This window comes from Juglans microcarpa x Juglans regia, chromosome 1D (genome assembly GCF_004785595.1).
Source record: "Juglans microcarpa x Juglans regia isolate MS1-56 chromosome 1D, Jm3101_v1.0, whole genome shotgun sequence".
In the NCBI taxonomy this organism is placed as follows: domain Eukaryota; kingdom Viridiplantae; phylum Streptophyta; class Magnoliopsida; order Fagales; family Juglandaceae; genus Juglans; species Juglans microcarpa x Juglans regia.
In genome coordinates, this window is record NC_054594.1 from 33,865,151 (window position 1) to 33,880,324 (window position 15,174).

The following is a 15,174-nucleotide window of genomic DNA, read 5'->3' on the forward strand; positions in this document are numbered from 1 at the left end:
TATTCTATTTTCAAATTGTTACGTACAACATATTATTTATATCGCTTACACTAAGATTACAAATTTATATTTTAAATTAAATTATGTTATATAAATAGTGTAGAAGACTTAAGTCTAGTTTGAATAGTGAGTTAAGATGAGATGAAAGTTGAATAAAATATTGTTAGAATATAATTTTTTAATATTATATTTATTTTAAAATTTGAAAAAGTTGAATTGTTTATTATGTTTTGTTTGAAAGTTTAAAAAAATTATAATAATTAAATAAAATGAGATGAGTTGAAATAATTTCACAGTCCAGACTAGTCCTTAGAATAGCAGTATTTATAACAATTATATTACCATAGCCTATTGTCTATAACAGAATATTAAATTCGGTTGCTTGGGGATGATCCCTACCTACCAAAATTCTTTTATTTTATTTATTAGTTATCCCATTTACATGCAGACGAGACATTTTCCACACTATAATTCAAAAAAATGTGGTTGCACTATTCTTTTCATTTAATTGGGTTTTGTCCTTACTGCACATTCGCAATTATGATTGCTTCCCTTTGCCGTTTTGGTTTTGGTGGGAAGGCACCCTCTTTTACAGGCATTCCTGAATCTATGCAAAGTATATACAAAATACAAAGATAATATACCCCTCTCTCTCTCTCTCTCTCTTTCTCTCTCACATACATCATCCTAAACATAAAGAAAAGGAAGATGGGGGAATCATGAAGTGCAAATTCCCATAAAATATGGCAATCTTGTAATCTCTCACACAAAATGGAATCCACATGCCTTCTAAAACTGGCTCATCACCAGCTCCCATATCAGATCGTACCAACCTTGATCTTTACAACAGCATGTGGTGCAGTTATGCTGATGACTGAATCATTTCACCTACCTCATAATATTGCAGGTATTCATAGCTCAATCTAATACGTAATAACATCCACATGGTATTGGTGGACAGGTAAAGAAAGATAATCCCAGCTTGTTGTTTCATAATGATTTACTATACTGCATATAATCATATCTGAATTGACTGCACAACCCCACAATACAAAGAGGAAGAATATCCATATTGAAGAAGTTGTCAATGTTTGGAGGGGGGAGTTCAACCAAAGCTACCAACTGTTGTGTTTTGAGGATAAAAAAGGGCCCCAAAAAGTTACTTTTTCAGATGAATGATAAGCACCAACTGATGGATGTATAGCACTAGTAAAATAGTGCTCGCAATCGATGGGAAAAAAGAGACTTTTCCATACCTAAAGCCAATATGCATACATCATCATCATCACTACTTAGAGTTAAAGATCAATTCTGGTGGGGGATTGCTTCCCCTGTCATCATCTCCACCTACCCTAACCACTATAAAAGCATTTTGTACTGAATAAAAAAGAAAAAAGAAACAGTTAGACAATTGGTTTTTTTTTTTAATTATATTAGTCAGAGATCAGACTATTGGAAGGTATGGATTGGTGATTCATATGTGGGTTAAATGGCCTGTCATAATAGTTAGTAGGTGGCCCATCATTTTGGATGTATGATGGTTATTTCGTTCTTTGGGATAATCTTTAGCTCAAAAATTTCTTTTTGATAATTCTATATATAATTATAAAGTGTATAGACGACGCGTAATCGTTTTAAAAAAGAATGATATTTATTATTAAAAAATTAATTTTTTTCATGTAAATTTTATATTTTATTATTTTTTTAAAAATAATTACGCGACGGTTGCACAATTCACGATTATAAATATTTTTTATCTTTACTTTTAAAGGAGCGATTATGATTTAAAGAAGAAATATGGAAGAAGATGGTATGGTAAATCCAGTCCATTCCTTCAACTGCTTACTTTGTAGAAGCAACTCCTGGTGCATGATTACTTGGTGAAGCATTGTTTTCAGCTCCATTGTCGTGTCCCTAAGCAAATATAAACCAAGCAGAAAAAAGAGAGAGTTTAGTCTGCATCAATGGCCAAATGAAGATTCTGTCGTGTCTTGAAATGGAAATAAGAAGCCTACCATGACAACATTTTGAATCTGATTTACATCCCTGATATAATAAATATTGTTTTGACTTCTCTCTTGATTAATGACATGTCTGTCCTAAAGCCTAGGTAGTATATTTTCTTTTGTACTACATGTCTCCAATATTATTCTATTAGAATGGGGGATTAGAACATTCTAATTATTTATTCCTAAATTAAATAATACTTTTTATTCTTTAAATATAAAAATAATTAAATTATGAAAATAAAGAATTGGATTTTTCCGTAATAAATTAAATATTATTTTAAAGAAATCATGAACTCAAGTCCAAATCTCTAATTATATATTTTTTCCTATTAATTAAATTTTAGGATTAAGTATAGAAAGAATCTCATCTTATACCGATTAATTTTTGCATTAAATATTAAATTAGTTCTTTTGCTGTCTGTGTTTTTTAATTATATATTTAAGTTCTATACTTTTAATTAATTAAATTTTTAACCAGTAATTATGTTGGCTTGATGTAACATTTGATATATATCACGTGAGAAATATTTACTCTATGGTTTTAACTTTTTCTAACAATTTTTCTATTTTTTGTTTTTAGATTTTTTTTGAAGAATATTTTATTACCTTTTGGTTAAGTTTTTTTCTTTTTAAGTTGTAATATGATTGTTATTTTTATAAATTTTTAAGCACATGACATGTCACGTCATATATTTGTTAAACCTATTAAAATTAGAAATCAAATGAATAGAAATATAAAATTAAAAACTTAGGAAAAAAACATAATAGTCATATAAAAATTAATTTTTTTTTTTTAAAAGTAGGTCTCACATTCTAAAAAATCTTATACAAAATTTGTATATTTGGCCTTGTATCTAAATAAACAAGACGACTTAATACGAGTTTGACTACATTTGTTTGCTAAATGAGTTAACCACATATTCAAAATTATGATTGATTATTAAATATTACAACTCGTATAATAATGCTCAGCTCAACTTATATAAATTTTCATAAATTTGAATAACTTTATATTTATTATCTTTTTATTGTTTTATCATTATATTAATAAATAGAATATGTTTAATATTTAAAGAGACCGAACGAAATCACGTTCTTAATTTTCAACGTGTTATTTAAGATGAATGTTATACATCAGCTACTATTTATCTCTACATTTGATTATTTTTTTTTTTTGGTAAATGTGGAGAGTGTTTTTTAGAGAGTATGAGGTGTGAGATAGTGAATAATAATTAATGAGAAGAATTTTTTATTATTTAAATCTTTATAAATAGGAAAATGCTAAGCGTCCCGCTCCCAGCTTCCGCTGGGAGCTATTGCTTGCATTAGTGTGTGTTTTTTTATATATATATATTTTTTTTACTTTTTGATTAAAGAAGTGTTTTTTAATAATGTTCTAAATTTATTTTATTTTTTTAAAATATGTAAAAGTCTTAAAAAATCTATATAATAAATAACTTTAAAAAAAATACTTGAAGGAACAATGCTAGACCCCAACGGGAGCTGCTATCGTTATAAATATAGTTATTTATATATGTATGTATAAGTTTTATAAAAATATTAGTAAAAGGCTAAAACTTATCTTATAGAATAAAATATAAATAATCTATTTTGTCGAAAATAAATAGTTTGTAAATAAGTTTGAATTTGCTCTGAGATTAATAAACTGTTCGTTGACACAAAATTCAACTGAATGAAAAGTTCCAACTTAATTCGTGTTTAAGTAAAAGTTGAATAAGAAATTCGGTCACACACTAATTAACAGTTTAACCCCATCATAAACGTAATTTATTTATTTTACGATAAAATATAAAAGCAGTTTCTCTACGGGGAAATGATTCTGTTGAGGGTGCGTTCCAAAACCGCTCACTTTCTGTTTGAGAATTGAGACAGTATGTCCGAGACATAGCTCTCTACCACCCCGAATGAAACTATCCTCCTAAATGAGCTCGGAAATGGAGGTTTCTGTTCATACCGAAATCTGGGACAGTGTGAGAGAGCTGACCATGTTGGCCCAGAGGAAGGGCAGCGATCCTTTGCTCTGGGCGTTACAGATATCTTCGAATTTGAACTCCGCGGGAGTGGCTCTGCCCTCTGTGGAGCTCGCGGACGTGTTGGTGTCGTACATTTGCTGGGAAAACAACCTACCCAGTCTCTGGAAGTTTCTGGAGAAGGCGTTGATGCTGAAGATCGTGCCGCCTATGTTCGTTCTTGCCCTGCTCTCTACAAGGTTTGTGTTTCTGTTTTGAATGATTTTCTGGGTCTTGTTTGTTTTCTTTTTGTTGGGAGTGTTTAGATCACCTGAAACGAGTGTTATTGTGTATTATCGTTGGTGGGTATTAGAGGAAGTAAGTGAATTTGTTTAAGTATTTTTTTTTTTTTTTTTCCTTTGAACTCTTCGAGTCTTTTCGCTGTGTTGTTTGATGAGTTTCAGCGGCATTTTTTATATATTCACTGCACTGTGTCTGGTTCCTCAGAAAATGGAGAAAAATCAATTAAGGACTAAATATAGAGCGTATTAGCAGGCTTTTATTTATTTTTATAAAAGAAGGAAATTAGATGAGTGCCGTTTTTATTTCTCTTCACCTCAAGATTCTGCTTTTTCTTTTTTCTTTTTTTTTTTTTTCAGTCTAGTTCTTATATTTCCATTTGCCTTGGGAAAAGTTGAGTTTTGCGTTAGAGCTTTCTGTCATGCATAAAATATCTATAATGTTCATTTCTTTTGGTTCCTGCATATTCCATCTAACAGCACAGAGAGTCGTTCTCCTTGAACATTGCGACACGGATGATGTTGCATTATGAGAAGCATTCAGCCGCATGTTCTTTTGTAATTTTATTTTCTTATTAACTGTCTTCTAATTATGGACGACATTGTTAAACTAAACTATTGACGATCACAGAAGTTGGCTGTGTTTATTTTTTTGGGGAATTGAATGACATTAACTTAATTGAAAATTACTTTTTTTTTTATAAGTTGAAAATTACTTGCGTATCATCTAATTGGTTTTCGGTCTGGTGGTGTGAGAATCGATCCCATCTATCTACTATTGAAAAGGCTGGTTTATCTAAGGTTTCAGCAGATCGCATTGAGTTATTTCGTTGTTTTTCTTTGTTTTGTCTTAAAATGAGTGGCAGAAAGGAAAGAGAAGGAGCTTAAGGAATAATCATGAAAAAGAAATAGAGAGCGAGGGTACTTAATGAATGCAGATTGTTAGATTTTTATGGCTTTGCTGCCCTTCTGCAATCCAATGGAGGGTTTCATAAGTTAGGGAACTTTTCATTTATATATTTTTATCTTCTTACGTTTATACTCTTGGAGATACTGTTATTTTCCCTGTTTACTATAGTAGATTCTCTGTCAAATATATATATATATATAAAAAAAAAAAGATTCACACAGAGAAAATTAGTGACCTGGTTGTTCAATTTTCTTGTTTTCGGCAGATTCACATTCATGGTGATACTTTTTTCTTCAGGGTCATTCCATGTCGACATTCTCGGCCAGCGGCATATAGGCTTTATCTCGAACTCCTTAAGAGACATGCCTTTACGCTTAAATATCAGATAAATGGGCTGAATTATCAGAAGTGAGTTATATATCGTTTACTTAGTTATATAGCTTTGGGTTTATGAGAAAAAAACAGAGCCACTTATTTTCTGTTTGGTTCACATTGTCAATATCATATGATTGTATTTTGTTGCCTTGTGGCCAGGAATCATTTTCATGTGCTGACTAATATTGTCATATTGCATCTTGCAGCATATAATCAAAGACAAAAGCAGGAAAAGCTAAATTCTTGAAACTGTTCCTCAAAAAGAAAAATGAAACTGTTAAGTTTATTACTCTATATCACAATTATTTTCAAGTTTTTCTCTTTCTGTTCCAGTTTCCCGCATGAGGAGTACAAAAACCTTGTGGAAGTACTTAAGAGAGTGCCGCTAGATGATACGCGGTCACTGCTTGGCCTTGCTAGGCTACCTAACATCATGACATTGCCAAAGATGACTGGGGCCAGGAAACAAAAATTTGAGATGCCAGATACTTTGTGCGTACTGTTGGGCAATATTGCCAACAATAACTTCCCCATGCTACATCCCATAGTATCTCTGCCATGGATGTCCTTATAGTGCTAGCTGTTGTGACTGATTAAATTTTGTTAAATTGTTGCTCCACCTCCTTGATTCAGCAGCCAATGAGTCCTCCATTGCTTTCGACCCTTTATATGTGCTTAGACCCTGTAAATAGCTCTTTTCTATAACTCATAAAGCTATAGATACAGCAAAGAGATGGAAAATAGATATGGAAAGAGTTGAGGGCATGGAAACCAGAGCTCCCAGTGTTTAAGTTGGACTGAAATATATTCTCGGGGAGTGCATGTGTTGGATGCTACACAGCCTAGAACTTTTATTTCATTTTATTTTATTATGTTTATTGGATTCATAAATCTTTATCACTTACCCATTAGGGAGAGAAATTTTTTTAAAATATTTTTATGATATCTTCATTGGACATGAATTTTATTAGAAGAACTCTGCAGTTCAAGAACAATGAAGTTGCTCAGATTTCAAAATTTTACTGTCTTTTAATTAATTAAAATTCTTTATCAAGTTTCTATAACATGTTTATATTTATGCTACGGATGAATGTTTGCTAACTGAACTCCACCATTCAAATATGAATGAAAATTCTCTCATTTAAATTTATACCCCTCAGTTTCCACTCTAATTTTTGCATCATAAAGATTGCTAGTGCATTTAAAGCTGACTATTAAACTACATAGCGATTTATGCTATATCAAGGTCATTTTTTCATTTGCGACTTCTAACCTATTTTCTTTCTTCTGCAGGGTCATGAAATCAATAGATGATGTTCTTCATCTTTCACAGAGATTTGGCATGACCGTTACTGAACCTGGGATTCTTGTGGTTGAGTTCATCTTTTCAATTGTGTGGCAGTTGCTTGATGCAACACTAGATGATGAAGGGTTGCTAGAACTCACCTTAGAGAAGAGGTCCGCATGGGCAGCTAAATCTCAAGAAATGGAAATAGATTACCATGATAGTTTTGATGAGAAGAGGGCAGAATTTAAGGAGAGATTGCAGAATGTAAATACTGTGATGGCCATTGAATTAATAGGACAATTTCTGCAAAATAAAGTAACTTCAAGAATTATTTATTTGGCTCGTCGGAACATGTATGTACATTCTCATTTATAACTGTGGATTTTATTTTAATTGTGTGTAGGTGAAGTGAATGGCTATCATGCTTGGTTTGTCAAGCATTGTTAGGGAGTATTAATTGGTCTTTGGGGGATTCTTTTTGGACATATCTATATTCTATTATAGAATTTTCTGAAAAAGCTTCTCCTCTGTTTTTGTTATCAGTTTCATGAATCCTACTTCATTATTCCATTCAATTCATGTCCATCATGTCTGTCCATAACTACCTTCAATCAATTTTATATGTGGTTTCTTTTTTTTTTCCAAGTATTTTTGTGGTATCTTAAATGAAAGATATTTGGCTAAATACTTACTTGTGACTTTGCCAGGCATACACATTGGGTAGATTTCATCCAGCGTTTACGGTTGCTTGAAGCAAATTCAACAGCACTAAGAAATTCCAAAGCTCTAACTCCTGAGGCTCTAAATCAGTTGACTTCAGATACTCGGATAGTCTTGTCTCGTGAATGCAAAACAGCTTCGCTACAAAAGTTCCATGGAGTTATGGCTTTTGGTTCTCTATCTACCTCTGCTGGTCTATGCCAAGGAGCTAGCCGTTCTGCTCTTTGGCTTCCTCTTGATCTTTTATTAGAGGATGCAATGGATGGATATCTAGTTAACGCAACAAGTGCTATTGAAATAATTACTGGTAAAGCCAGATTTTGTTCCAATTCACGTGGAATTTTAATTGAAATGATGTTAGATCCTTCTTTGAAATCCAAGATATATATGAATGAAAACATGGTTTCATGTGTGCAGGTTTGATTAAAACCCTTCAAGCAATAAATGGAACCACCTGGCATGACACTTTTTTAGGTCTTTGGATAGCAGCTCTTCGTCTAGTTCAAAGGGTTAGGATTCATTATAACTGTACTCAAAGTTTTCTTCTTTCTTTGTATACATACATTTCAAATATTTTAGATGTAAGTTACTATGACTTCTTGTGGCATTTGAGTATGGCTTCCTCCCCTTTAAATTGTCGTTGTTTTCTTTAGCGTTAGACTTGAATCGAAGGTAAATGGTTGTAGAAGATCGTGTCTAATATTGGTCTTTGAGTTTTCTTCCCCATCTTAAATAATCTGAAAAGGTTTTGATGAGAATTTTATTTCTGCTTTCTAAGCTGTTTGGAGAAAAATTTCCCAGTGGATATAGATTATTGTTCATGTATTACATTAATTACTATTTCTTGTTTCTAATTCTTAAAATATTTTTTCTTGTTAGGAAAGGGATCCCATTGAGGGCCCTGTGCCTCGCCTTGATACTCGCTTATGTATTCTGTTGTCTATCACAACGCTTGTCATTGCTGATCTCATTGAGGAGGAAGAAAGTGAGTCAGTTGATGAAGCAGAATGTGGAGCCACTAATCATTGGAAAGAGAAAAATGTTACAGGGAAGCGTCGGAATGACTTGGTCTCTAGTCTACAGATGCTAGGGGATTATCAAGGCTTGTTGACTCCGCCCCAGTCTGTCGTTTCTGCAGCCAATCAGGCTGCTGAAAAGGCAATGTTTTTTGTTTCAGGCATTAGTGTGGGGAGTGCATACTTTGAGTGTATTGGTGTGAAAGATGTGCCTATCAACTATTGTAAGTAACATTTTTGCTATTAACCAGCATCAATTTAATGAAATTATTCAGTTAGAGGAAAAGCGTGGACCAACATGGCCATATCAAATATATTGCCTAGGTGCATATGGTAGTGACTAGTGAGGCTTCTCATGGTGACTGCCAAAACATTACTCGTAATTCATTTTGACTGTTACTGTGAATGCCTCTCTTTTGGCAACTTACTTTCTTACTGTAAAAAATGAATTCGCAACATAACTGAATATGTTTCTTGGGCTGGACCCTTGGAACTCTTAGACTGCCTCCATCCATTTTTCTCTGTTAGTCTGTTCTAACAACCTAGTTGAACATCCTGTTTTCTCCATATTTCTAGTTACTTATTCTCCTTTTGGTTTTTGGCAAAGTTCTTTCCTTATGCCAGTATTCTTCTGTCCATATGTATCTTCAAGTTCCTTTTCTGTTTTATTCCTTTTTATGGGGCCACTATTTTTGTGATTTGTACTTTAAATTATCTAATCTGAGTATAATTCCATTATTTCAGCTGGAAACATGCGCCATTTGATAGTTGAGGCTTGTATTGCAAGAAATCTACTAGACACATCTGCATATCTATGGCCCGGCTATGCGAATGGCTGTATCAATCAAATACCTCATAATGTGCCTACTCAAGCGCCTAGTTGGTCATCATTTATGAAGGGCGCTCCACTTACTCCAGTGTTGATAAATGCTTTGGTTTCAACTCCTGCATCAAGGTATACTTGCATGTACTTCTTACACAAATTAATGTACTTAATAAACCCGTTTCATGTTTCTCTTTCAAACTTTTTATAAGATGGTTTCTACTTCACCCTTTTGAGTTCCTGCTTTGCCTTCTTTGGAGCCCACACCTGACAATGTCCTCTCAATATGAATTTATGTGAAACTTTTTGAATAGCTACTATGGTTTGGGTACTTAAATTTGAATGTTCTTGAGGGGTGTATCAAATGATAAATTTCATATTCATTTCTGAAACAAATGCTCAATTCAGTAGTCAGTTATTGTTGGACATTCCAATTTGCTAAGTTCATGAGATTTACAAAGTTAATGAGTTATAATGAATTATTTCTTCTGCACAGTTAATGATTCATCACTTCCTGTTTCAATAGACACAAAATATATCATCTCTATGTGGTTAATTTATAGATTACCTTTTAAATGGATGTGGCCTGGCCTTCAGTTACTCCTTTTTCTTTCCTGAAGCCAGTTACATCAGATGCTCTTTTTTAAAATTTAGCCAAAGGTGATTCTACTTAATTTAAGCTCATGGCTTTGATAAAAGCTTGGCAGAGCTCGAGAAAATATTTGAGATTGCAGTCAAAGGATCAGATGATGAGAAGATATCTGCTGCTACAATACTTTGTGGCGCCTCCTTAATTCGAGGTTGGAATATACAGGTAATGAAGTTGGAGTTGTTCTAAATTCTTTATGGAATAGCATACCATTAAGACCTACCTTTTCTTCAAACTTTTAAATCTTCTTTTTGGTCATATATGAACCATCCAACTACTCTAATTACTTTGATGTCTAAATTTCATGCAGGAACACACAGTTCATTTCATTGCCAGATTATTGTCTCCTCCAATTCCTCTAGAACATTCTGGGAGTGACAGCCATTTGATCGGTTATGCTCCACTGCTTAATGTACTAATTGTTGGAATAGCATCTGTTGATTGCGTTCAGATATTCTCTCTTCATGGCTTGGTATGTTTAATTTTCGGAAAGTATCACATAATACAATGCCATTATTCATCCAGCCTTGAAACTGTTATTTTTAAAAGCAAGAGTTGATCTAGTAGTTGATAGGTAATGCCACATTAGCACAGTATGATGGAAGTGGGATGAAAGTGTGGTATGTAAAAATAACTCTTAGTTTTCACTTATCCAACATGGAATTTAAAAGAAGATGACATTATAGTTGATTTGGCTAAAATTCTTGGATAAGCAATGATACTTTGTGCATAGTTATCTCCTCTCTCCAACCTGCATCACGATTGACAACTTTCCTCAATGCTTTTCTTAGCTTTAAGATGGGTTTTTTTCATGGGGAATGAAAAACCAATAATTGGTTGTTACATTGTGAGTGATATCATGCAAATAGGTGGATTGAGCCCGATCAAAAGAATGTAAACTAAAATCATGATGTAACGCTGATCCCCTTCAGTATAATAATTTTAGAGTAATGCTTGATACAGTTATGGGTTGTGCAAGCACTGCAAACTCCTTTTGAAAAAGAGTGAGATCCACCATTAAAAAATTAATTTTTTCACGTGGGTCTCATATTTACTCTTTTTTTCAAAAAGAGTGCTCGGCGCTTGCACAACCCATGACTGTATCTAGCATTACTCATAATTTTAAGAGTCGGGGTAAATCAGTATGGTGTCTAGGTTGCTTGCAGTGGACTGAAGAGTTCCGTTAAGTGCCTTTTTGTCTACCAAATGGAGCAAAATTGTTAAATTTAAAGAGGAAACAGGGTTAAGGGCTCAAGGACCAGAGTCAATAATCAGAAGTGTTGAGCCTTCAATAAAATTAAATTGGAGTTGGATATGTTTTTGGTGTTCTATTAACTGCAGTCATAGTTTGTGATTAATATATCTAGCCAAGTGTTGAGCCTTCAATAAAATTGAATTGGAGTTGGATATATTTTCAAACCCACAAATCATACTCAAAAAGGATGTTAGTGACTGAGTATTTCATGTCATCCACATAATAATACTTTATTTTAATTTCTTGCCAGGTTCCACAGCTTGCATGTTCACTGATGCCAATCTGTGAGGTGTTTGGTTCATGTGTGCCCAATGGCTTATGGACTCTTACAAATGGAGAAGAAATTTCTGCTCATGCTGTGTTTTCAAATGCATTTATTCTTCTTTTGAAGCTATGGAGGTTCAATCATCCTCCTCTAGAACACGGAGTAGGAGATACACCCACAGTTGGATCCCAACTAACTCCCGAATACCTCCTATTATTACGAAATTCCCACTTAGTATATCCGGGAAATGCCAACAAGAATCGAAATAGGAGAAGACTCTCAGCAGCTGCAAGTTCTTCATCTCCACAACCCGTATTTGTGGACTCGTTTCCGAAATTAAAGGCATGGTATCGGCAGCATCAAGCATGTATAGCTTCAACCCTCTCTGGTCTAGTTCATGGAACCCCAGTTCATCAAATTGTTGATGGGCTTCTTAATATGATGTTCAAGAAGATTAATAGAGGAAGCCAATCCTTAACTTCGATATCTGTAAGTAGTACTTCTTCTGGATCTGGAAATGAAGATACCTCTCTAAGACCTAAACTGCCTGCCTGGGATATTCTGGAAGCAGTTCCCTTCGTGGTTGATGCTGCTTTAACTGCCTGTGCCCATGGAAAACTTTCTCCTCGTGAACTGGCCACAGGTAAGCTTCATGTGCCCGTTTGATTCTGTTTGCTTTATGCTATTTACACAATCAATTATTTTAGATTACACCCCAAGACTCTAAGATGCTTCTTGCAATCCAAACTGAATTTTGCCCACCAACATATTTATGATATCCTCAAATTGTCATTATTGACTTGACCTATAAAAAATGACAGAAAGTAGTTCCTTGTTCAATTTGATGTATACCCAGTTGTTTGAATTATAAATCCAGAATAAATCCTCCTCTTATCTGTTGCGAGAAAAGTTGTCTTTTCATATATGTAATCTGGATAATTTATAACCTTTGGTTGTTGTCAGGTCTTAAAGATTTAGCTGATTTTCTTCCTGCATCTTTGGCAACCATTGTGAGCTACTTCTCTGCTGAAGTAACTAGAGGTGTTTGGAAACCAGTTTTCATGAACGGAACAGATTGGCCCAGTCCTGCTGCAAATCTTTCTAATGTCGAGGAACAAATTAAGAAAATCCTAGCTACTACTGGTGTTGATATCCCAAGTCTTGCTGCAGGTTTTCTCTTGTTATTGTCATCACTTCTCAATAATTAGGTTTATTTAAGGAGTTAGCAACTTAGCATGTCTAGACATGGAAAGAGCTTTACTTCTGCTTTATGTCTGCCATGTGCATATAGTTGTATATGGCATCCAAAATCAGAAGCTCTGTACTAGATTTAATCAAACCTGATTAATATCATAACTTAAAACCCCTTGTTTAGGTTTCAATCAGTGTCAATCAAAATTCATCTTCTTTTTTTTTTTTTTTTTTTTTTTAACCAAAAAGGAAAAAAACCCTAATGTTAAATGTCTGATAGCCATAAGATATTGTCATTAGCTATGGAAATCAGCCTTTGGAATTGATTTTATTTTCCCATAGACTGAGGCTTAGAAGTTATAATAGATGTTCTTTTCATATATTGAGATTGTTATTAGCTTTCAATTTTTATTTTTGTCAGAAATTCTGATTGAGACGTGGTTCCCACAGGTGGAAGCTCTCCATCTACACTTCCATTACCCCTGGCTGCCTTTGTAAGCCTTACTATAACTTATAAAATTGATAGAGCCTCGGAACGTTTTCTGAATTTGGCTGGCCCAGCATTGGAGTCCCTTGCAGCTGGTTGTCCGTGGCCTTGCATGCCAATTGTGGCTTCTCTGTGGACACAGAAGGCGAAGCGCTGGAGTGACTTCCTGGTCTTTTCTGCATCTCGGACTGTCTTCCTGCACAACAGTGATGCAGTGGTTCAACTACTTAAAAGCTGCTTCACCGCAACACTTGGTCTGAACGCTATGCCCATCTCAAGCAGCGGTGGGGTTGGAGCACTTCTTGGCCATGGATTTGGATCCCATTTTTGTGGTGGGATTTCTCCTGTTGCCCCCGGTATTCTTTATCTACGTGTCTATCGATCCATTAGAGATATTGTGTTCATAACAGAAGAGGTTGTTTCTCTCTTGATGCATTCTGTCAGAGAAATAGTATCTAGTGGTATTCCTAGAGAGAGATTAGAGAAGTTGAGGACGAGCAAGATTGGAATGAGATACAGACAGGTTTCACTTGCTGCAGCAATGACTCGGGTGAAACTTGCAGCTGCCCTTGGGGCTTCTCTAGTATGGTTGTCTGGAGGTTTAAGTCTAGTTCAATCCTTAATAAAAGAAACGTTGCCTTCTTTGTTTATATCCGTTCACAGATCAGAGCAGGAAGAAGGATCAGAAGGGATGGTGGCAATGCTTGGGGGATATGCTCTTGCTTACTTTGTAGTGCTTTGTGGGGCTTTTGCTTGGGGAGTTGACTCAACATCATCTGCATCAAAACGCCGTCCAAAAATCCTTGGGACCCACTTGGAATTCCTGGCTAGTGCAGTCGATGGGAAAATATCACTTGGTTGTGATTGGGCCACCTGGCGTGCTTACGTGTCAGGATTTGTAACCTTAATGGTTGGCTGCACTCCGAGTTGGGTGCTGGAGGTAGATGTAGATGTGTTGAAGAGACTAAGTAATGGGCTAAGACAGTGGGATGAGGAGGAGCTTGCTCTGGCTTTGCTTGGGATTGGTGGTGTTGGTACAATGGGGGCGGCTGCTGAACTGATAATAGAGAATGACATGTAAATTAGCTTTTTACCTTTTTTTCTGACTAACTCCTTTTAGGGCTACTCTATATATAGAATGTAAATGTACGTTGGAGTGATAAACTTCCATTTTGTATAGAAAAGGTTCCCAAGTTTATTTAATGGAGAAAAGCTTTACCCTCAAAGGGGATTTTGTCCAAATGAACTGAGTTTCTACAGCATCATGTCTTTACTAGTTTTATTTATCATTTAGTTTTTATATGAATTAAAGATAAAGCATCCTACATACTAAGAATCGATAAAACCTCAAGTTGAATTTGTTGCATTAACTTAAACCCTAACTTCTACCATGGACTTCAATAAACCCTCAGACAACTATCCCATTTAAAATGAATCTCTATTTGAATTTAAATTTAAGACTAAAATACATGCCAAACTACTTAATGATAACCCCGCCCCTGACCCCACCTCGCATAGGGGTGAGGGAGAGAGTTGAGCCCCCAGGCCCCGACCTAGCCATGTTGGTGCCTTCGTCTGGATGCCGAGATGGATTGGCTCCCAAGGCCGTCTGGCAACTTCAACCACGACGAGATATTAGAGAGAGAGCTTCCATACACAGAGAGATACCTGAGCATTGGGGTCGACAACCAAAGGGAGAGAAACTGCAACAACGATCGGACGAGATTGGAGCGACAACAACCGGACAAAACTTTCAATCAAAGAGAGAGAGAGAGAGAGAGAGAGAGAGAGAGAGAGCATTTTAAAACAAAACCCTACACCAAAACATGCAGGAGGTTACCTGCATGCCTGCCATGTGCAGACTGGTGCCCTTGCCCGCCCCAAGCAGGGGCCAAACAAGGGGGACAAGCATGCCAC

The 15,174-nt window shown here is 35.1% G+C and overlaps 1 protein-coding gene across 3 annotated transcripts; it reads left to right on the forward strand.

Annotated features, from left to right (window-relative positions):
- The first annotated feature begins 3,836 nt into the window (after positions 1 to 3,836).
- Positions 3,837 to 14,499, forward strand: LOC121241534 (mediator of RNA polymerase II transcription subunit 33A-like). Of its 3 annotated transcripts, XM_041139354.1 has the most exons (13): positions 4,104 to 4,239; positions 5,454 to 5,596; positions 5,770 to 5,839; positions 6,857 to 7,204; positions 7,559 to 7,878; positions 7,989 to 8,080; positions 8,451 to 8,811; positions 9,332 to 9,542; positions 10,110 to 10,224; positions 10,370 to 10,531; positions 11,565 to 12,222; positions 12,543 to 12,749; positions 13,221 to 14,499. In XM_041139354.1, the coding sequence occupies exons 3-13, from the start codon at positions 5,832 to 5,834 to the stop codon at positions 14,336 to 14,338; spliced, it is 3,600 nt and encodes a 1,199-aa protein (XP_040995288.1). In that variant the 5' UTR covers positions 4,104 to 4,239; positions 5,454 to 5,596; positions 5,770 to 5,831; the 3' UTR covers positions 14,339 to 14,499. The 3 variants fall into 3 exon arrangements, with proteins under 3 accessions (XP_040995270.1, XP_040995280.1, XP_040995288.1); XM_041139336.1 differs by lacking the exon at positions 5,770 to 5,839 and having other exon boundaries at positions 3,837 to 4,239; positions 5,486 to 5,596; XM_041139346.1 differs by lacking the exon at positions 5,770 to 5,839 and having other exon boundaries at positions 3,837 to 4,239; positions 5,486 to 5,596; positions 10,370 to 10,471.
- Positions 14,500 to 15,174: the final 675 nt, after the last annotated feature.

What these genes read in the sequence shown, in the direction of transcription:
- LOC121241534 (XM_041139336.1), top strand. Translation starts at nt 3,953, where the DNA reads ATGAGCTCGGAAATGGAGGTTTCTGTTCATACCGAAATCTGGGACAGT. An exon ending in TTCGAGGTTGGAATATACAG is followed by an intron (nt 10,225 to 10,369) that starts GTAATGAAGTTG and finishes AATTTCATGCAG; the next exon opens with GAACACACAGTTCATTTCAT. An exon ending in TCCTCGTGAACTGGCCACAG is followed by an intron (nt 12,223 to 12,542) that starts GTAAGCTTCATG and finishes GGTTGTTGTCAG; the next exon opens with GTCTTAAAGATTTAGCTGAT.